The 22006-nt window shown below is 37.0% G+C and overlaps 1 protein-coding gene across 1 annotated transcript; it reads right to left on the reverse strand.

The window, feature by feature from the left end:
- Nucleotides 1-324: 324 nt before the first annotated feature.
- NUP107 (nucleoporin 107) lies at nt 325-21615 on the reverse strand. The gene is made up of 28 exons (XM_033058643.1): nt 21544-21615; nt 20757-20842; nt 19674-19763; nt 18857-18972; nt 17877-18012; nt 17242-17345; nt 16626-16753; nt 16250-16298; nt 15000-15071; nt 14436-14524; nt 13582-13660; nt 12516-12629; nt 11522-11612; nt 10304-10380; nt 9721-9780; nt 9244-9389; nt 9086-9134; nt 7922-7991; nt 7370-7488; nt 5918-5956; nt 5365-5515; nt 4297-4403; nt 3275-3377; nt 2934-3094; nt 2616-2741; nt 1843-1956; nt 1380-1547; nt 325-677 (listed from the first exon to the last, which is right to left on the reverse strand). Exons 1-28 carry the CDS (start codon nt 21549-21551, stop codon nt 570-572), a joined length of 2760 nt encoding a protein of 919 aa, XP_032914534.1. The 5' UTR covers nt 21552-21615; the 3' UTR covers nt 325-569.
- Nucleotides 21616-22006: the final 391 nt, after the last annotated feature.

The raw sequence follows: 22006 nt of genomic DNA on the forward strand, positions 1-22006 counted from the left end.
ATTTTAGCAACTTCTTCATGTACAGAACAACAGAAGCCATTGAGCAAGGCTGCCTTCCCTTCTAAAGGGCTGGAAGTAACCCCTCACTTTTGCTTTTTGGTTTTCCTCTCCTTCAGTATGTCTGTTTTCTTCTCCCCTACCTTCTCCATACACATTCCAGCAGTGTCACCTTTTTTCCCCCTGCATCCATGCACATTTTACTGCTAAGTAAAGTTTCCAGTCTACGGGGAGCTCTTTTTGGCATGTAGCAAATAGATTAAGGAGGTTCATACAATCACCAAATTTATATAATGACATTTTAGATTAGAATGAACAAACATTTTCTCTTTTTCAAGCACTTTTATTAGGAAAAAAAAATGCAAAAGGTTGTATAACAAATAAAAATCTCTGAAGTTGGTCATCCTTTCAAGTTTAAATTGAAATCTGAAGGTGGGGTGTTTTGGGGTTTTTTTACTCCATAAAAAGAGAACACTTTGTCCAAGTAATGATGCTGTTGGTGTCTTTTGTTTGTTTTGTTAATAACCAGCAGGTCCATGCTCGGAAGGTTTTGCAAGTAGCTATGTGAAAACTTATGACTGAATTTCATATCCCAAAGGATCAAGATCCTGGTCCAGAAGTATCAGAGAAGATTCCCTCAGCTTCTGTAGAAGCTTTCTGAGTTCTTCTTTTGAAAATACCTAGGAATAAATAATAATAAAAAACAAACATCATGAAGTTATATTTATTTGCAATGAACAGCAGTGATACAGAGAAGTAAGTGGTGGTTAATTAAGTTACTATTTTTCTATTTGATTATTTATTTCTATTTAAGATAGTGTGATCATCAGGCATTTCAGAAGGACATTTAGTAAAACATAGGAGGTTAGTAGCAGCATCCAAAACCTGTAGGTAGGCTCAAGATAGCTCTGTCTCATTTTGGGGTTGTTTTTCAGGCTTTTGAAAGCAAAGATGGTCATAGGTAAACCAAATGCTCTAAACCAAAACCTGCTTATATCATGTTTGAAATGTAATGGAAATAAACAAATTGATTACAATTCTACAGCTAAACTTAGAATCATAGAATCATCTAGGCTGGTAAAGAACTTTAGGATAATGAAGTTAAATTTTAACTGCTCCCATCCAAAACCTAGTAGCTGCAATACTAAGAACTGGTTGTCAGAACACTGGTCATTGTCCTCAATGTTTCAAAGTTAACTCTGACTTTCCTTAAGTCATAACACAAGGAAACCTTTTACAACTGCAGTGAATGGGAAGCGATAAAGAAACTTATGATGTTAAGGAACATATGGTGTCTTCCTCTCTATATAGAAGCTTTTTCCACAGCCAGCCCACAGAGCTCTCAATGTAAGCCAGGCTGCTTGCAGCCCTGCCTAGCTCACCGTGTACAGCTTGTGGCGCTCCGAGGCGACCATGTCAGCGAGGCGCAGGCACTCCTGGTACTGCCCCGTGCTGTGCAGCACCGTGTGCAGCAAAAAGCACATCATTGGCAGACACAGCTTTCGCAGCAGGATCATCTGGTGTGTGCGCTCAGGGTCGTCCTCGGCATCCTTACCAGAGCAAAAGAATGTATTAGTGTTAGGAAAATCTACCTTTAACAGGCAGCTCAGCATAACCACGCAATTAGTACTGACAGAGGCACAAAAATGGCCTAAGCAGCCTGGAGTGAACTGTCAGATATGTATAGTATCTAAGTATCTAGTAACTAAGGGGAGTAAGCTCTAAATGCTCACAGCAAGGCCAGAGCCAATTAAACAGGAACACATGAAACTAAACGTCACAAAGGTGCAACTACACATGACCTGTGCTTTCTGGTTTGTGTCATGACACAAAAATTCATTTTACCTCTCTGACATCAACCATCCATCCTCCATCAACAAACAGCAACACATTGTACATTTTCTCCTTAACATCAGCTGTAAGAGCATCCAGGAGGCCTTTCCAAATGCCATAATCCATCTGGCAAAGAAACAAAAAATAAACTACTGCAGAACAGGATAATTTCCAAGGCTATTTTAAAACAGACTGCAACAGGCAGTGCAGCTCCAATTCAAATCACAATCTTCAGCCAGTGGTTAAAACTTAAAATCCTGCTGCTAACAGCTATTTCCATCCTTGCTTAATGCCCCATCCAAAGAGACAGGTTGTTCGGAAGCAAAGCCACTAGAGAAAGATAATTTTAAACAACCTATTCTGCCATACTTATAAAAGAAATGTTTATATTAACTGAATATGGTATATTTTTACTGGCCAGACCTGCAATAACAACTTCAGTCAAAGCAAAACTGCAGCATCTTTTAGAAAAGAAAAGATTATAATACTTAATAGTAAAATCAAGTGCTCACATTTATTAATAACACTGACAATCAACATGTGATAATCTTACATTACAATATTACTGCTACATTACAATATTTTATGTAAAGCTGAGTCATTAAAAAAACAGAATGCATTGTGCACTGGCCTTATTATTCCACTGTCTCATACTCTCTCAACATAAAAATAATTTATAATAGAGTCCTTAAATAATATGAAATAGTCTTCTACTCTGTTTCATTAAACTGCCTCTAAAGCAAGAACATAAAAGTTTACAGTAAATAAGATGGACTTCCACCTACCTCATACTTCTTTTCTTTATGTTCATGGGCCACTTTTTCAGTGAAACTTGCTTGTGGTAGCAAAGAAGGCTTCTGTGGAGCCGAGTTCATGTGTTTAAACCATTCATTAAAGGTTTCATGGGCTTCCTGGATTACATTGGAAACAGTGTTTGGGTATTTTTGACTCATCTAATAACCAGAATGTCATTACATGCACAGGTTTAATGCGTCAAAGAATCAGAAGTTAAATCAAATGGACAAAACTAAAGTTTCACCACCAAGGCAAAGCCATCAGTATTTCTAAACAATAACTTGGAATACTGCATATTTTAAACTCACCAAATATGCACGAATACATAAATGTTCCCGGATAGCATTGTCATCTTCAGCTGGAAGCGGAGTATCCATTCCCTGTTCTTCCCACTGGTTATATATTTCTGCTATAGAGTCTTGGGGAATCTTCACAAACACATCTTTTGCAGCTTCATGTTTCTTGGATGCTATGAGAATGTGAACTGGGTATCAGAGCTTTGCAATTTCTATACCTTATCTTCTTAAGCTGGCAAACCCATGCTTTTTAATAGACTAGATCCAAAGTTATATCAAATGTAGTGCCAAGAGCCAATGAGAACAAAACCAACATTTAAAAATAAGTCTACAGTATTTGTGAAGCTTAGTACCCAAGAACTTCCTCATGATTGCATTGCTTTGCTTAAGTGCTTCTGCCCTCTGTGCAGGATCGAATACGAGCCAGTCAATTACATCTATTTTCAGCTGATCCGCCTGTAAAAATCAACACAGAGATTCACCACCACTTCAAGCACATAGCTGATGTAACACACATTAGATGTAGTCAAGGAAATACACAAGTTTGGAAAGCATTACAACGCAGTAACAAGGATCGCTTTAGTCAAAACTTAGAAAATCTCTGCCATCTAAAATAAGAAAAAAAACATTTCTAAGTCTTCCCAAGATGTTCAGAGCATCATCTCTTAACATTTTCTATGGATTATTATGCATTTTCCTCAAATTGTAATACGAGTACACTGTACCAACATGTTTTATGGAGTTTTTGCTATAATCTTCAGGAGTGCCATCAGCCTGCAACCAGTTTTCCAACTCTTATGCTAGATAAATTACCTTTTTGTCTTAGGGAGCTTAAACTTTGTACTGAATAGCAAAAACACTACCACAGATATGAAAATTATCAGTTACTTTCTAAACAGTACATTGAATAGAGCCTATTAACATTACTGGGCTGTTCCTAAAGCACTGAGTTGGATCCAACCAATGCTCAATAGCAGTGACAAGGAAACTGTCAGCAAAAGCACTGTCTGCTGTAGCTAGAAAGACCACTTCAGCATCTTAAAAGGTACATCTGAGATCCAAAGTATAAATCCTCATAAATCATAGAGGCTACAACAACATCCTACTCTCAGCTACAACACAGGGTGCTGCAGTCATTTCAAGAGCCTTATCTTCACTTAATGTTAGTATACAGGTAGGGCTGCTGATAAGCATACACCCAAAGAGCAAAGAGAAGCAGAAACAGAGTGATAGATTTGTGCAATACCCTCACTTGGTCACATAAAAAGCGCATTACCCTCACATGTTTTTTCAAGGCAATTTTCACCATTGTTGAAAGAAAAATATAGCTCATACATGTTCAAAAACCGGACTATCAGCTCTGCAAAGCACTCACCTCTGTTGTGCCTGTGTCTAGCACGTGGTCATGGTGGCTGAACTCCCCAGCATCCTTCTTGCGGATGTTTTCAACAACAGTTTTTGTTATGGTTGCAACATCCAGACCTGGGTTAAAAGAGAACTGTGTAAGAACTATCATGAATTCAAACTTGACAGAAATTGAATTTCAGACTCCAGTTGTGGATCTTATTCCTTACTACTGGTAATTCTTACCAGAATGTTCACACACACACTGTCAGAATAAATTATAAGCTTTTGCACTATGTAATTTATTGCAGGTATTTTACAAGAACGAATTTTTCAGTCTGTGCTGAAGACAGCATATAGATATATCTGCTAAGATCACAGATTCCTACAATTCTGACAGCAAGACTATATGAGTTGACAGAAATGTACCAGGAAAAGCTCAGAATAGTTCTTTTACAGATGCTTAAGAAGGATGTTTTATTTTTGAAACCTTAGCTGAGTTTAAAAGAAAATGATTGAAAAATGACTGAAGAGAAGTTAAGATACTGAAATCTGCAGGAAATCTGCTTCTTTGTTTATTCTGGATGGCACAGAGGCATTGTCAAGCAATGGACAGTGTGCTTCTTGACAGTAATTCCTTCTAGTTTCATGTACAAGCCTGGAAGGAAGTTTACAATTAATGCAAGCAACCCATCATGGCTAAGAAAAAGCACTGTAAATAGGACAAACAAATTTAAGATACTTATAACCTTCCTAAATCCCTAAAGAGGTATGTATTTTTATACTTAGTTCTCTGGAATAATATGATCATGTCAAAATTCAGCACATATATTTGAGACAGGCAACTGGCATTTACTTCCTGGTGTGTTTGGACATAACCCAGAAGCAGTGATATTTACTTTAAACAATTCCAGGTTAATGAAAACACACCTATACACCTACTTGAAGAAGTGATCAGCAAATTAATTTTAACTTTAAAACAGAGAAGACAGGGGAAGGAAAGAGTATCATATTCATAGCTAGGTTTTGGAGCAAAAACTACTGAAAGACAAAATAACCCAGGATATAAAATGATAATTGGACTATCAGGGTCTCTCACCTGCTTCTTTTGCTAATTCAAGGCAGTGGTGGCGTTGTTCGCTCTCAGTGACATCTTCAAGAAACAAAGCGTACTGAGCCACGGCCAGCTCTGGGGGCAGGTGGCTGACATAAAACGCTATTAAATCTGTGTGCTTCTCAGACACCAACCGCTGCACAGTACAAAGCAAACATACAGAATAAGAAGCAAAGATATAAGAAGCAAATATATAGAAGATATCCACTAATATATAAATATATATAACAGATATACATACTATATTCCTTAGTAAAAACATGTACTGGGTAAACACCAAAATGTTAACAAATTTCTGATTCATTTATTCTGATTCAGGAAGATTCCACTCAGCTTCTAAACAAAGATCAATAGAACAGTCTCTTATTTAAGAGCTGCTGACAGAGACTTTGTGTATTAGGCAAGCTTCCATGTATCTCTTGAGAAAAGAGCACTAGCTGCATCACAACTCTTATCATCCTGTAACCTTAAGTCTGCTTTTCTTCCTCCTTTACATCAATTACATTAGTGAAAACAAACAGTATTTCTGAAAGCTTACCTGAATGTAGGTCTTTAGGACTTCAACAGAAACTTCCTCCTTATTGCAAACAAACAGAAATTCAATTTTAAATCAGATAATGTGGAAAATAAAATAAAATAAAATATACTTGACAGGTTATCACTATTAAAACAGACATAACGTTATTTGCCTATTCCTGCATCAGTAATCAATACAAACAGGCTCAACTGGAAGAAGTTTCTCATGGAGCATGATTAAACAAGCATGTCTTCTGATTCAAAGTGTTCCAAGGTTTTTCTTTTTCAACTGAATAGTAGGTTTTGGTCTAACTGGAATGTTACTTTTCACCTGATTTTTAAATCTTTCAATTTTGCCATATTTTTAAAAATTAATAAACAAAATATCAGGTACACAGATTACTATTGCAGTGTACTACATGCCCTGTTTTATTATAGAAAATTATAATGTAACAGAGTATAAATATCACCTGACTCATCTGGAATAGCCTATATTAAACAACCACTATAGTCCAAGCACCTGAAACTGCTTTAGCCAAGACTCAAATGTTTGTTGCTGTCAGGAATTATAATTTTAATTTTATATGTGTAAATTGAAGACCTTCATCTAAGCATATATCTATATAAACTGTATACAATCAATACACAATAAACATCAAAAAAGCTTGCACTCTGCCTCTTCCTTGTGAGAGTTGATCGAGTAATCATACAATAAATTCATCTACCCCAAAATTGTAAAGGCAGAATCAACTGTTACAAATTCCCACAATGCAATTCATGTAGGAAATTGAACCTTTTCTGTCCCCTCTATCAAACATATGCTAATGGCTAGTTCTACTGCACACACACACACACACACACACACACACGAGGTTACATTCACAAACTTACTTGGTTCACAACAGCTTCTAAATTTTAAAATAGCAGAAAAGCACTACTACCCAAACTACTTTTGATATTGTCAGATATGAATAACTACAGCTATGTGACACATCTGAGTATTTGGCATAAATAGGCCAAATAAGTAGTAGGCTATACTTACTTTATACTTGGAGATAATAAGAAGGTTTCAGCTGGTACTAATTACCTCAAGCAAAAGTGTCAGTGAGCTTACAGCAGCAATAGGAACAGTTTCAGCAATTGTCTATAAGAATAGGTTATATATTCAAGACATCTTGGTTGCTATGAATAAGCCTAACACTGAAGTTTGACTCAGGACCTTTTCAACAAAGGGCTTCTTAGTAAAATCCACTATCCTCAAACCCCAATTTTTAAGCTCATCTTGCAGGGAGGATGATGCTCTTTTCTGCTTTAGGCTCCAAGATCAACAAATGCACTATTTAGTCATGCAGCTCCTCCCCAGCCTGGTATTAATTTACCATCTCTCTATGTTGTCTATGTACTTGCACACAAGCATTTCTACTTCAAAGACTGGCTACTGCTACGACAGCAAATCAAATACAAGTGAACTGACCTTAGTCTGCATACCCAAAGTGCGGAAAAACAGAATAAGATGGGTCATGAAACGAAGGAGGTGTCCTGGGAGGACACTTCTGTCTTTGGAAAGCCACCTGCCAACTTCTTCCATCAAACCTATAATCACCAAGGAAATGTCTGCATTAGCCATACCACGGAGAAAAAGAAAAAAATACCTAAGAAATATTTCAAAATTTTGCATGTATTCAACAAATGTAATTTAGTCTCAGAAGTCCAACAAAATAAGACAGAAATAATTTGGAAAGATGTAGCTGTTTTGCTTAAAAATATACTGTATGCCATCACTTCTCAGAAGTTACAGTTATAGTCTGGTATATATCCTGACACATTTACATGCTTTCATTACTTCTTTGAAAACTACCTTTTAGATCAAATTGAGCCTACAGTTCTTGATTACAGCACAGCTTTAATGCAGAGCTTGTCTACTGTGTGCTTCTAAAAAATCCGTTCATACAGAAGTTTCTGGAAAGGTCCCTTAAAATAATATAGTCAGTTGACAATAAAAAAAATCACTTAGAGAAATGCTTACCATCCACATCTCCAAGTATAATGAATTTCTGAATCACATGATAATGCTCTTGATTCTCCTCTATAACCCTCTGGAGACAAAAAAAAGAAAATTCTAACTTTGAATAAATCTTCTGGCATAATGTATGAAGAAAACTTTATAAATAAAGCAAAGGTTCCTCAGGGGAAAAAAGCTATCCTATTTCAAAGGGTATTCTTCATAAAGAGCAAGAGAAAAGGCACTTCCTGTCTCCACACCAAATTACAAGAACACTGACAAGCTGAAAGAAAGAACTGGAATATAGATCTGTCCAGTTAATACTTTCATGGAAGATATCCAACACTAAGGGCTTTTGCTCCGAGGAGAATAAACAAGGATGTTACAGATAAGATTTACAAAAATCACAGAAGCAACAATGTGTATAAATCCATAAAGAAAAGGCCTTTGAAAGTTACTTCAGGAAAGAATTCCACCCTCTCCCCAGAGGAATTAATGCATTAATGCATGAAATGCAATCCAAACACATCTGTAAATTTGCTTTATGTTGAGGATTGCACTATGTTGCAATGGCAAATACAGCTGGGTGTATCTGTAGCTGACTGCGTGTCTTTGTTTTAGCAATATGATAAATGCTGTGTGTCCATTCCATCAAATAAAAGTAAGCATAGTTTCAATTTAATCACTGCAAAAGTAACCTGTAAGTTATGTACCCCCATCTTACATTAAGTGAGTATTTTGGGTGCTAAAAGTGCCAAAGAATCACATTTAAAAAGCAAATATGCTTTTAAATTTTGAAAGGTCTGTTCTGAAATATGCACACAAACCTCCTATGAAGAAAATCGAATGTAATAGATTTTGAACATTTTATTGAAGCACTGAATAGTTGATTTACTCTGTCTGCTTTGTATGTCTGACAACATTTGGCAGTCATCTGTTTCTTTAGCACATCAGCTAGTTTGGCAGACACAGGGCAGGGCACAAAACCTGTATCACTTTCACTGTTAAGAGGTAGTAGCATCAAGAAAAATCTACCTGAATTGGGAAACCACAGGTTTTTAGGGAGAGAAAATAAGAAACAAATTAGACATATTTGAGAATTTCATTAAAGAATGCAGTAAAAAGTAGAACCTAGTGAATAATTAAAAATGGTGAGCAGCGAGGAAAATCACTGCAATTACTACATACCCTTTTGTCTGTTGCCTGAAGTTCTTCAAAAACTTTTTCTGAAGTCCAGCTTCAAAGCAAGAGAGAAAAGACAAATAATGTTACCTTCAATGTTCCACACAGATTCCATACAGGATGTTCTGCTGAGTAGTAGCAGCATAATTTGACTTGGAACTTACTTTGTTTCTAAATAATCTCTAGGGAGCTCTTCCATCTCCTCTGCAGTTACTACTGAGGTTCGTATTTCCTGCTCGACTAGAGTGTCCACCATGACCCTGAAATATGCCCAAACAGTATCTTCCCAGGTATCACAAACTGGAAGAAGCTACATGTTAAAAAAACAGAGTAAAAATTACCAAGAGACAGAGAAACATCAGAATCCAAACAGAGTAACTATAATTCAGATTTTCAGACACCAAAGCAGTATAGTAACCAGCTTAAACAGCAGCCTTTCCTTGACTGAAAAGTCTATCATATAGTTAATTAAGACATGTCAGTACTACAAAAAGCATGTCTACTAAAGCAGCAGTGTTTGCTATTGTTCTGTTTACTAGATCTTTAAAAGTACAGAAACCAGTAACTGCAATATTTCTGTTTATGTCATTGTCACATATGAGAGGAAATGCACAACTACCAAACTAGGGGGCTTGGCATACCTGTTTGAGGTTTCCACTCAGGGCTGCGTAGATTGCTCTTTCATATCTATTAAACTGCTCCTAAAATAAATAATAAAAACACCTAAAATTTAAATTACAAAGTATTTAAGTTTTCTAGTCACTTTATATTTTATTAGAGATTAATCCATTGCAAAGTGTTCTATCTAACTGATTCCAAGTAAAGTTGGAAAATCACAGGATACACAAGGAATCAAAATAAGAATAGCGAGTGACTTTCCCTTCAATAGCATCCCCTTGTAAATCAACTGAAAAATTTACATTGACCTGGAAAGAAAGCAATGTTTTCTCTTTCCCATTCAATTAAGTCAAGATGAAAGTCAGTGTCAGTGGTTTTACTTTCAACCAGGAAAAAAAGGCAGACATTTCCTGAAAAAGTGGTGCTGATTATGTAGATCTCTTACAATACATAAATCTGATATTTCAGAAGTCCTCTTAGAAGCATTAGTTGTGAAACCTCTAAGCAGCAAACACAGAGTGGGTATGTTCAAAATCCCATTAAAATCCCATTTCCAGAAAAGTTCAAATTTATGTATTAATAGAAAGCAAAGTAGCATTATCTTACCTCCTCAGCCATGCGCCAACAACTTATTTTCCAAATGCACCTGTATGGATTGCCTTCAACAGGCTCCAGCTCTTTTCCTACATGCAAAGAATAATTAAAAATAGAAAAAAAATGAAAAAAGAAAAAAAAAAAAGGAAGAGGGGGAAAGGAAAAAGAGAGAAAGTACTATTAAAGGGAATCCACTAACATCTAAAAAAAGTCTATTTTCTTTTCACAGTCTAATTTCAATCCCTTCAGAAATCTTCCTAAAGCATTTTGATGCTTTTGACTGGACAGCAAGGTGGTTTTTCTGGCTATTTGGTGAATTTGCATCTGTAAGTTACAGTAATTTAAAATCTCGGCTGCTATCTAGCTTTTAAAAAATAATGCTTTTGTCTGTAACATATCTACAGTGTCTACATTTGGAAAAAAACAAAGTTAAGAGGAAAAAAGAATTTTTATATCTTAATCAAAACTTCTTAAAAATGTCACTTGAAAATGTCGCTGCTTCGGTGCTGCTATTTTGCATGCATCTGAATGGGCATTACATGTAACAACAGCTGAGGAAGGCAGATGCAAAAAAAGGCTAGAACAGTGGCATGCAGATAAAAGCAACGGGCTATCAGGATTTTAAAAGAAGGAAAGCATTAAGTCCTCCATACCCAGCTATAAACAACATTGAGACTCATTCTTAAATTCCTTGCTAAATTCTGCAATGTACTGAACAAAGGGAAGCAAGGTACTGTGTTGTAAGTGCAAGGAACCAAGTAGAAAGCTAAAATTTTCAAATATTTTAAAAGCATCTCTTTCTTCTGCATTTTAATTTGCTGAACTCTAGTCTACACCTTTTTGAAGCTGGGTATATAGTAAAATCTGAGTCTGTAAGCTACAACATGTGTGCTAGTGGCATAAACCAGATGTTAAGAAAATACAGACCCAAGTATTATATGGAAGTGAAGAAGATTTGTGCAGGACTCTGAGACAACTATTTCCTAGTGATTACGTCTGACTTTAAGAAAGAAAGTGGCTTTAGCACATGTAGATGGATTCAATGAACTTGCCTTCAACTAAAATAATTTCATGTTAGTTGTTTCATGTTCAACAGACATGGTAAAATATTCCAGATACCAAAAAAGGCTCATCAGATGAAAAGAAAGAGCTATTTCTCTTTGCTACAAACAGACACTGTGAGATCTTCATATTTTTATATCTGTCTCAAATGCATTTTGGAGCAGATACCTCCATTTATGTTAGGATCATGATACAATTTCCAGCCTTCCAAAGTTGCAGCTCTCCAGGCCTGACCACATCGTTTGCATAAGCGCTGTGCCTGAAAAACAACGCATTTTCTCAGCAACACACTTCAAGGCAGGAACACCTCCAGCTTCTTTAAAAAGGGGAATATTATTAAAATAGTTAACTCGTGTAGAGATTCTACTATGTGAAAAATAGTAGAGGATCTTAAACAGAGGATCTTAAACTCAAAACAACTGAAATATTTCAAAGTAAACATCATCATTTTTTCATGGAAATGTTTAGTTTTTCAGTCAGTATTTACAGCAATGTAAGAAATGTGCTACAGCCTCATCTTTGTCAGCTGAACAGCTGTTATGCATCATTCTGATAAGTTTAGCGTAAAGTGTAGCCCTTTTGCTTAGATGTTTAAACGTTGTCTTCATGCAGTCATCTACTTTCCCAGTTCACTTGGCCTTCCCAACCTCTACTGAAGCTGCAAATTTTGACTCACATTGCCGTGCAGCAATGTTCCCATACCATCAGAAAACTAATAGATGTGCACCACATTGGAATATAATATGAGCAAGTAACCACAGTCCTTAGTTAAGGTCTCTGGCAGGAGAATCTCAAATCCCCTTTTCTCCCCCATTACTCAAATGTCATTATGTATACACGCCTGATAATCCACTGATGATTAGAGACAACTAGGAAGCTCTTTAAAGCATTCTGTGTGTTTGTCTTGGCAGTATTTAGTATCCAAGCACAACAGTGAAAAAAATTTCGTCAAACAACAAACGTCTTTTCTGCAACATCTATTCCACACCCAAAATTACTTAACTAAAAGCAAGTTTGATTAAAATGCTAATTTGGCAGTCAGTATTGACAACAAATTGAAAACTGAATCACTACAAACCAAATTTAAACTGACATTTTAGTACACAACTTATTGCCTTTGACAGTAAGATATTTATGTTTACTTAATTAAAACTTACACTACCTCATCTGTCATTCCTGCTCTGATTAGAGTGAAGAGGTACTTCAATAACCTTGCATCATCTTCTTGGTCCAAATCATCAAGTGGCAGTTTCTGTCGAATAGGAGCATCTGGATCCTGCAAGGAAAATGTCATCACTTGTCATCACAATACCTGTATGTCTCTTCCAATAATGTCCTGCCCTGTTTTATCGTTTGGAGTCACTTTTTCATGTTGGCACAATAATCAGTACAACCCATATAATACTGAGCATGATACTTCTGTTTTTCTCCTAATTTCTTTTATTCCCCTCCTGTCTTGTTCCTATCAGAAGGAGTCAATGCAATTAATTTACTCCACTGCCTTGTTATTTGCCCCAAATTTCTTATCTTCCAGCTCTTCTCACCTTCAAACATCCTTTGCCCTTCTGTCTATCTGCCCACCAGACTGTTTCTCCTCCTCCACCTTATATCTGAGAAGGTTTTTCACAACAGCTGCACTTGCTTCTATTTAATCCAAAGAGATTTTTTTAAGGCTAATCAATACCTCAGATCACTCCCCAACTGAATCAATCTTCTACGGCTGCTTTGCTGTCACTGAGGCAGTTCATCACCTTGTTCTAATGGACAGTCCTTTTTTCCTTGACTTCTCTCCTATTAGCTTTTATTGTAGAGCTCTCAAAGTATTGCATTAGGACTTGGTTTCATTGTACTAGTTACTGCATAAAGACAGCATTACCTTATCTGCAAGGGCTCCCAAGGAGTTTTACAAGCTTTTCTGGTTAGGAACATGAGTTTGTTTCAGACATAAAAAGTTATAATAAAGCCATTACTTCACCAAATAGATCATGAGTACTTGTGAGGTGGGGTGCGAGTATGGAAGTGATTGCTGAAGGAAAACACAAGTCCACAGTAATCCCAAAAATAATTTTTGAAGTGTTCTGCCTCACAATTTCTGTAGCAATTTTTAGATACTACAACTACTTTTAGATAGCACAACTATCTAAGAAATGTTGGGAATCTGTGAAGGTAGCATATATACTCTCTCTAGCCCTTTCTGAAGCCAAGTCTTATTTTTATGTAATACTTACCAATTCTGTTACCAGAGGACGAGAACTTCCCATGTATGAACTTGACTGTCGCTGCTTCAGAGCGTGTAGTGTGTTATCCCTGAAAGCAGTGAAACATTTTACAGAAAAAGGGCTTTTTTAGCAAGCATCTTTTAATAAGACAAATACTGAAAGATGCATTTTGTTACATGTTTTGTTATGTATGCTTACAGAACAGACACTTGGTTTGGTTGATATACCAATGGACTCTGTTAGCATTGTGAAAATGTAACATTTCACAACAAGTACAATATTAGTATTAATGCACATGTATTTGATTTCTTTCAAAATAATCTGTTATTTCAGTCATCATGTATTCAACTATTAACCGATTTCTGCATAAGCAAATTTTCCACTAGCACTCTCTATAAAGTCAGTCTTGGACATAAATCTGAGAATAAACACATAATTCCAAAAGCCTGTGTTCATCAGCCATTAAAAGTAGGTTTATTCTAGGCATCCAGCATGAAAGGTGGTCTTTTGTCCATTCTGCCATGAAACCCATCAGTGATAATACAGGTGACAATAACAGCTTCTGGTGAAGGGTCAATGACACAAAATGAAAGGAACTTAGGCAAAAACTAAAGCCAGACAAAGATTAAATTAAAATGATTTGATGGTTTTTCCTTTCATCTTTGCATCCCAAAAGGCACTGACTTCTGAGATTTACTTCAGTGGATGGGTAAGAAATGTCTATTTTTACATGTATGAATTTAAAGAAAAGAAGTGAATGAAGAGAACAACCTAAAAAGACCACTTCCTTTCAAGAGTGATTCTGTGACTCAATCTTACAGTTGATAGAAAAATGTATATAAACAAAGAAAGTCTGAACTCACCAATATACTGTTTTGGCATAAAACTCAATATTATCGGAGAAGTCCCCAATTTCATCCTTAGCAATGCTCTCTAGCCAATCTACTACCAGCTGGAATAAAAATAAATTGCATTTTTAAAACAAACATGTAACAAATAATACTTCTACTGCCTTTCTCTCATCTCTGGATCCACTTGTTATATAAGTGGCAACAAAAGGTTGATAGATCCAGAAGACTATTTCACTTGCATTTTAAGTATCCAATATGAAGGTGGTTGGCACTTTATCTCTCTTTCTCACTGGATACCGAAGTTTGATGCATTGCTACTTAACAGCTTATCAATCACCATCAACAGCAACAGATGCTGCAAATGGGAACAGCTCTCAGCCTTTCATCCTCTGCAAAACAGCTTGAAAAACCTTTCTGCTCTTTAGCAATTAAGAAGCATAATTTTTATACATACAATTAATACACGCTTGAGTGAATATAAAAAATATTAGAAACAACCCCAGAAAGTGCATAGAGCATTAGGGTTATGAACATTAAATCTATTTTCATTCTCATATTAAAAATTTTCCATCATACCTGACTTTGTCGAACAAGAGAATCTTTCTGAAACAAGTTGTCTACAGTCGTTTTTTCACTAGCAGTTAAAGCCTATTCAAGAAAAAGCTGATTATTACCTCATGGAAAAGAAAGCTTCCACAGAACCAGAAATACCAAACCAAACACATACTAATTCAGAAATTTGCTACAAGTTCAGCATGCTATCTTTCCCCTCCCTCTTTTTAAAAAACACATGCCTCATGTATTGTTTTATTTGATCTTTTACATCCAGTTACACTAAAAACTGTAAAAATGAGACTTAGAATACAATTCATAAATATATGAACCCTGAAAGATTCTACAGAGTAGATTCACTGATTCCTTGACTGCCTGTATATTCTTAAATCCCATTTGTTACTTCAAATTAAAAAAATAACATTTTTCAAGGTCATACACATTTAACATTAAAAAGTGTGAAAAACAAACAAAATACCAACTCCACCGCTCTGATCCTTCTAAGTGATCCCCTATATTAATTTAGCTTTCATTAGACTTGCAATAAAAAGAGAACAGAAGATGCAAAAACACAGGTAGGAGGAAACTGGGTATTTTTGGCACAACAGTGTTTAACACTGACAACTTAGCAGTGGGAATGTAGAGGAAGCTATTTTTTACAAAGGCAGAGTCACTTTGCTTATTACTTTGTTTTCCTAAGCATATTCTGGCAGCAAAGGCTGGAAGCACTGTATTGACATAGACAAGATGACTACAGCTGTAACAGGAGTTCTAGAAAATTTGGATTTCTCTTGAGATAAATTGGAACCAGGACTGCAAAGGCTAGACAGTTTGAGACCACATGTTCTTCTTTTAAGCAAAGCAAAATTATCTCTGACCTATGGGAATATCACAGCTACTGATGCAGCTTTTAAAAACAAATAATTAAGTTATTTCTAGTGAATTTAGGGTTGTCTTGTGCAGAGCAGGAGGAAGACTTGATGATCCTTGTGCATCCCTTCCAACTGAGGATATTTAAGGAAACAAAACAAAGAATAGTTTACAATAATTTTACACTAACATTCTCTCTTTAGAACTGAATGTTTCGAGTCACTCTTCACAATAGATGAAATAATTTAATAATTGTCTTGATAAAAATCAGTCTCATTTTTCACTTTCGAATTTTGAGTGACTGCCACTTTGAGATTGCATAAATAAAATACATTTAGCCTATATTTTGCTTACTTAGTTTCTTATGTAACTTAAAAAAAAAAGCTGAAAGAGTCCATGCTTACAGGGATATCAAATGCAGTTTCATCTTCCAGTGCAGACTGTATTCTGTCTCTAGAAATAAAAGTGCAAAACACTAAAGATTAAAACAAAAGCTGAGAAAATTTAGCAAAATGCCTAAGTATAAATGCTAAAAAAAAACTTTACAAAAATGTTCTTAAAAAATACTAGAATTTGCAAAGGTAATAAGAACACTCCTATTTACAACTTTCATTTTCATAAATAAATAATGAATAAACGTATATATCAGAACCTACTTCTATAAACAGCTTATTTATAGGTACTTAATTGCTTGACTCCCTATTTATAAACTCATAAAAAATTTATCCAAGAAAGTCATCCAGTACAAAAATGTAGTAGTATGCTTTTCAAAGGAATTACCTATAAAGTGAGGACAGCAGTCTCCAAGTTACCATCTCCTGCTTGAGAAGCCACAAGACACTGGCAGTTCTGGAAAATTTCTGTTGTCCAGGAGTTGCCCGATAAACTATTTTCCCTAATATATTCACCTGAGGGAAATAATTTTATACAAGTTAATAATGCCCAGCAGTGTATTTTTTTCCTAAGTTGTTACAGCAATCTTTCTATTATTCTGAATATTTCCAACAAACTGATTTAAATACCATATCTTCAAATGATGATTTTATTTATAAAATAATATGATGACTTAATTTACTTATATATGAGAGAAATAAGTACATTTTAATCCATCTTATTAATAAAAACATTTATACATCTGCTTATGCTTATTGCCACTTGACACTTTCAGTGGAAAGCAGCCAGATGACAATTTTAGTATTCAGCAAGCTACACCATGGGTATTCCTGCATCAAAGCAGTGTTTTAAGGAAAGTCAGATATTACTCAATGCTAGTGTTCAGTGACTCATAAGCTGGAAGATTTAAAGTACATATGTCAAGCACTGTGACTTCGCAGCAACACTGCTTTGGGAAGGGAATGTAAAAATAAACTAAATAAAAAACCAAGTAACTACTTACCTGACTGTTACAAATATTTTCATACTCATCCACAAGATCAAAAATGGTAGTTGATGTATGCTTCAGAAAGGAATGCAGAAAGTCTGAGTACATGCTCATAGTAGCTAGGACAGAAATAAGAAGAAACAGTCATATTCGTGAGGCATAACTCAGTAAAAAAGCCACTGGACTATGAAAACATCCTTCTCATGACAAGATATCGCATTTTTGCAAATTTAAATGAGTACAATGATGATATGAACTATCTCACAAAGTCATAAGTATTTATCAGCTAAGATAGTAAGATATACTGAAGCTATGAGTGATGTCAGTTATAAAACTTTTGTTGTAAATATGCCATCTGCAAGAATTTCAACAGCAAACACATTTGTGTATCTCCACAAAATGCATCCACTTTGCTTCCCACATCACTGGAGCATCACATTTGTTCCGTCAGAACAGGCTCCACAGCAAGCACAAACTCACAAAACTCCAATAAACTGGAACAGTGTAATTTTCTGAACTTTTAAAACTAGACTCCTTGTGACTAAGAAATACCAGCAAAACAATACAGAAAATTTTTAAACAGGACACATATATTTATACCCAATAAATCGGAACGAATCAATTATTATTAGAATTTCAAATTGTCTCACCAGCTTCCCCAGGATCATCCTCACGCAACAACACAGCACTCATAGTGACATCTTCTGTCATACTGGTCATGTCTGCATTTGCAAACATCCCTGTCTGCTGAGGCGACAGTGCCATTGTCCAGTTACTTTCATCCAACTAAAGCCACAACAAGAACATAAAGAAAATAAATTGTAATCTCAGCTATTACAAGCCTAGCTACACCTTTTTTCCTTCTATATGAATGGTATATAAACAGAGAATCCTAAAAAACTAATAGTGAAACAACTGCCTTTAGATAAGGTGCAACTACACCTTAAAAAGTTACCAGTGCTAAGAGCTCTGTATGCTAATTTATCAACGAGGCCCCAGAAAGTAATCATTTATGAAGAAACAAATGACTTCTATCAAACTACAGAAACAAATAAAAAGAAGAATGACTTGAAATGTAGATAAAAAAACACCTTAACTTCAAGTTAATTTAAAAATAAATGGAGGTAAGATACTTCAGAGCTCCCTACTGGTAACTCTTCCAGTCAGTGTTTTTCCAAAGACATTGCAGTAGAAGGTAATCAATGTCTTCTAAAAAGTCATCAGAAGAGCTTGTTCTTTGATATCTAAACTTCAGCACTCCAGTGAAGCCTAATACTGGAGAATGCTAAAATAACACAAATCCCAAAGTTTTAACTTGCTAACATAAAACAATTATCTTTGAAGAATTAGTAAACAAGCATAGTCAGGATTTTTGTAGTCACAAACACGTTATGAGGACTAGCTTAACACACATGGTATATTTAGAAAGTCCTTGTAAACCTCTATTTTCCTCACTGCAGCATCTCAAAGAACACCACAGTAATGAATAACACCAGCAGTAAACAGCAATGGCAGTACTAGCAAGCTTGTACCACTTACAGTTTGACTTTGGAGTAAACAACACAGAAACACTAAAATTGTAGCTTCTTATGTTTCACAGGGACAAAAGAGAATGCTCTAACCATCTTACCATTGACAGACTGCCAAAAAGTCCAGAAGTTGGTAGAATGAGAGGAGATTTCCCTCCCGTTCCCAGGATGGCAGATATATCTGATGGCTTCATGGAGCTGCGATGCAATGCAGTACCTGAAAGAGAAAGAGGCTTTTCTGAAAAGAAAAAGTGTTAAAAACTACTCTGCTCTATCCAGAAATTCCAAAAGAAATTTTTAACAGAGACTGAAGTACTTTGGAAGTGCAGACAGAAGCCTGAAAGCACCAAATAGGTAACATACCTCCAGTTACTAGAGTTCATTGTAAATACACACAAACATAAAGAACAGTACCTCTCCACTCATTCTTTCTTGGAAATTGGTCTCCAAACCCTCAAAGCCAAAGGCAGCCCACAAGTGTGTCAACTAGAGAAGATTGCTCAGGACCTTTTCCAGCTTTGTTTATCTCCAAGAACACAGATTCCAGGCACTATCTGGGCAACCAGTTCTAGCATTCAACCACCATTAGAGTAAAAAATGGGGAATTTAAACAGAATTCCTTGTATATGCTGTTGTGTCTATTGCCTCTTGACTTTACAGCGCACCAAAAACCTGGGTTTTTTTCATTCCCTCCCATCAAATATTTATACATATTTAGAAGAACCCCCAATCTCTTTCCCAGGATAAACAATCCCAGCTCTTCTCAGGTTCTCCTGTCAGATACTTAACCTATTAATGAACTTTGTGGGCCTTCACTGGATTACAGCACATCCATGTCCTTCTTCTGGATTGTTACTAATTAAGTACAAGCAATAAATCCCTTAACTAAACAGTAAGCAAACAAGCAAGCAGTCTTACCTGGCTGGTGAAGTAAAGAGTTAGGAGTTCTGGAAAGAAAATGGCTTTTGGGCGACATGTTTCCAATAGTGTCATCCAGGGATGTAAGAACTGATTAACAAACAAGTTAAGAAACACTCTCCTAAACACATTTTTGGATCTATTCTAAATGACTGGCACTACTTGGAAAGCAAAAATATTTTGTTACAACCCAAATGTTACAAAAATCATAACACGTCTTTCAGAGTAAACAGAAAGTTTCATAAAATGTTTCATCAGAATGTTCAAAGCTGGAGGGTTAAAAAAACACCACCGAGTGAAGTTCAGAAATATAAACACAACAGGATCTGGGCCTCCTCACACCAGCCGAGATCAAAGAGAGAATCCTTCTGCCCCATGAGGAGGTGCTTCATGCTGCATCAACCATAACAAGAAAATCTGAGTCTGAATGCATTTTTAAAAATGTTTCCTCTCTCTCAGTTCCAGGTGCTCTGTTGCTCTACTTTTCTTCTTCCTGTCAGCAACCAGGTTCAGTGCTCTAGGTATGATTTACTAAGTAGCTGTATAAAAGTTTCAGTAGCTTGTTATTAGCATTCAGAAACATTTTGATTCTTGAGCACAATATAATCAGGGCAAATATCTCACTAGCTTTATTTCAGATGCAAATCCCAGAAGAACAACCAAATGTACTGGATTCCCTTGCTATTATAACCATGAAAATACCATTATCTTAGATGTCAAACTACATGGTATGGGGCGGTTCTTATTGTAAAAATGCAGGGGAGAAAATTTCTATGGAAATTTAAATCTATGTCTGTGCACTACTCTTGCTGTTACAGTGGATGGATACAGTGGATAAAATACACTAGATCTCCATAATACTCTGATACTGCAATATCTGCAAATAAACACAAAACCATAAAATTCAGATATAATGAAGAACAGTCATTTTTCTTTTCCAAAAGCTCAGAAATGGAGTCAGCTATGGCTCACATAGCTCTCTGGGTGGACAACCACCTGAGTTCATATACCCAAGAAAATCAAATATACACAAGAAAATATACACACCTGGTGACAGACAGCAGTTAAAGACAAAAAGGATACTAGAAACTCTTTTCTGAGAGCCTTGCTTCCGTCCAGGTCTGACCATCTCAGGATCATGGGGGGATGGCATGTCGTCAAAACCATTCCTACAAAACAGCAACACAGACAGAAAACAAGCAAGTGAGTTCAAGCAGGACATCCAAGATCTTACTGTCATGCCAAAGTAACTCCACAACCAGGAAACTTAAAGTGTTAAGTCATCTCCAATCTTATGTCCAGCTTCCTCCGCAGAAATCCAGCACTGCTACTCTGGGAAAGGAGCTTTGGAAAAAATCTAGACTCTGTTCCTCCTACACCACATTCTACTATTAAAAAGGAAATAAAAAGTAAAAGGGGCAACAGTAGGAAATTCAATTTTGAAAACTTAATTGAAAGAACGGTATATGATTTCACATGATGTTTTCCTTGGGATCCAGCAACCACCACAGACTGGGAAAGCTGACGGCTCCTGCCGAAGGGGAAATGCCCATTACAGCACTCGGAGCAGAGGATCCGCTCCCGGGGGGCTGTGGAGGCGGCTCGGCCCCAACTCAGCAGGGCTGGTGAAGGCCCGGCCCGCGACCCCCGAGCAACTCACGGCTCCCGGTTAATCCAAAGACATGCTCAAGAAGCGACAGCCAGGTTTCAAGCTGCGGGTGGCGAAAAGCCTGCGGTACGCCCAGCAGGCGCGGCAGGCCCGCCGCGTTTGGCAGCCCGCACTGCGTGCCCCGCTCCCCGCCGCCGGGGCCCTCTCACAGCGGGCCCTCTCACAGCCCCGGGCCGGGCTCCGGCCGCCGCCGCCCCTCACCTGTCCATGGCGGCGGCCCCGGCTGGGCTCGGCCCGGCTCAGCGTTCCCGCCGCCGCCAGCGCCGCCCGCGGCCCGGAAGGACTCGGGCGCTTCCGCCCGCTCCGCCCATGCGCGGGGAGCGGCCCGGGCTGCGCTGCTCCGTCCGTGCGCGGCGCCCCGCGGTGGGTCGCTTTAAAAAACACCCCGCAGTGTCCCAGTGCCAGGGGTGTTGGGTTATCTCGCCGCACACAAAAGGGATAATCAGACGCGCAATGTTTTTCATACGTAACTCAGTCTACTGGCACCAGCGTTAAAGGGTAAAGTAAAGCACCATGCAGGATCACTCAATCCTGCAAGGCTGGACAAATTAATAGAATTATGAAATCACCTCTCCCTTTCCTTCCCCGAATGAACTCTGCCTCCTTTTTAACTACAGAGAAACATCGTTACTACTTTATAAGTACAAACGAATGTGCGACTGAC

This window comes from Catharus ustulatus, chromosome 4 (assembly GCF_009819885.2).
Source record: "Catharus ustulatus isolate bCatUst1 chromosome 4, bCatUst1.pri.v2, whole genome shotgun sequence".
NCBI classification, from domain to species: domain Eukaryota; kingdom Metazoa; phylum Chordata; class Aves; order Passeriformes; family Turdidae; genus Catharus; species Catharus ustulatus.

Bases quoted from the DNA above. Each gene is read 5' to 3' on its own strand.
- NUP107 (XM_033058643.1), bottom strand. The intron at 10,381-11,521 runs GTATCTGCTCCA...CTTTGCATGTAG, and splicing joins TGATCCTAACATAAATGGAG to GAAAAGAGCTGGAGCCTGTT. The intron at 9,135-9,243 runs GTAAGTTCCAAG...CTTGCTTTGAAG, and splicing joins AGAGATTATTTAGAAACAAA to CTGGACTTCAGAAAAAGTTT.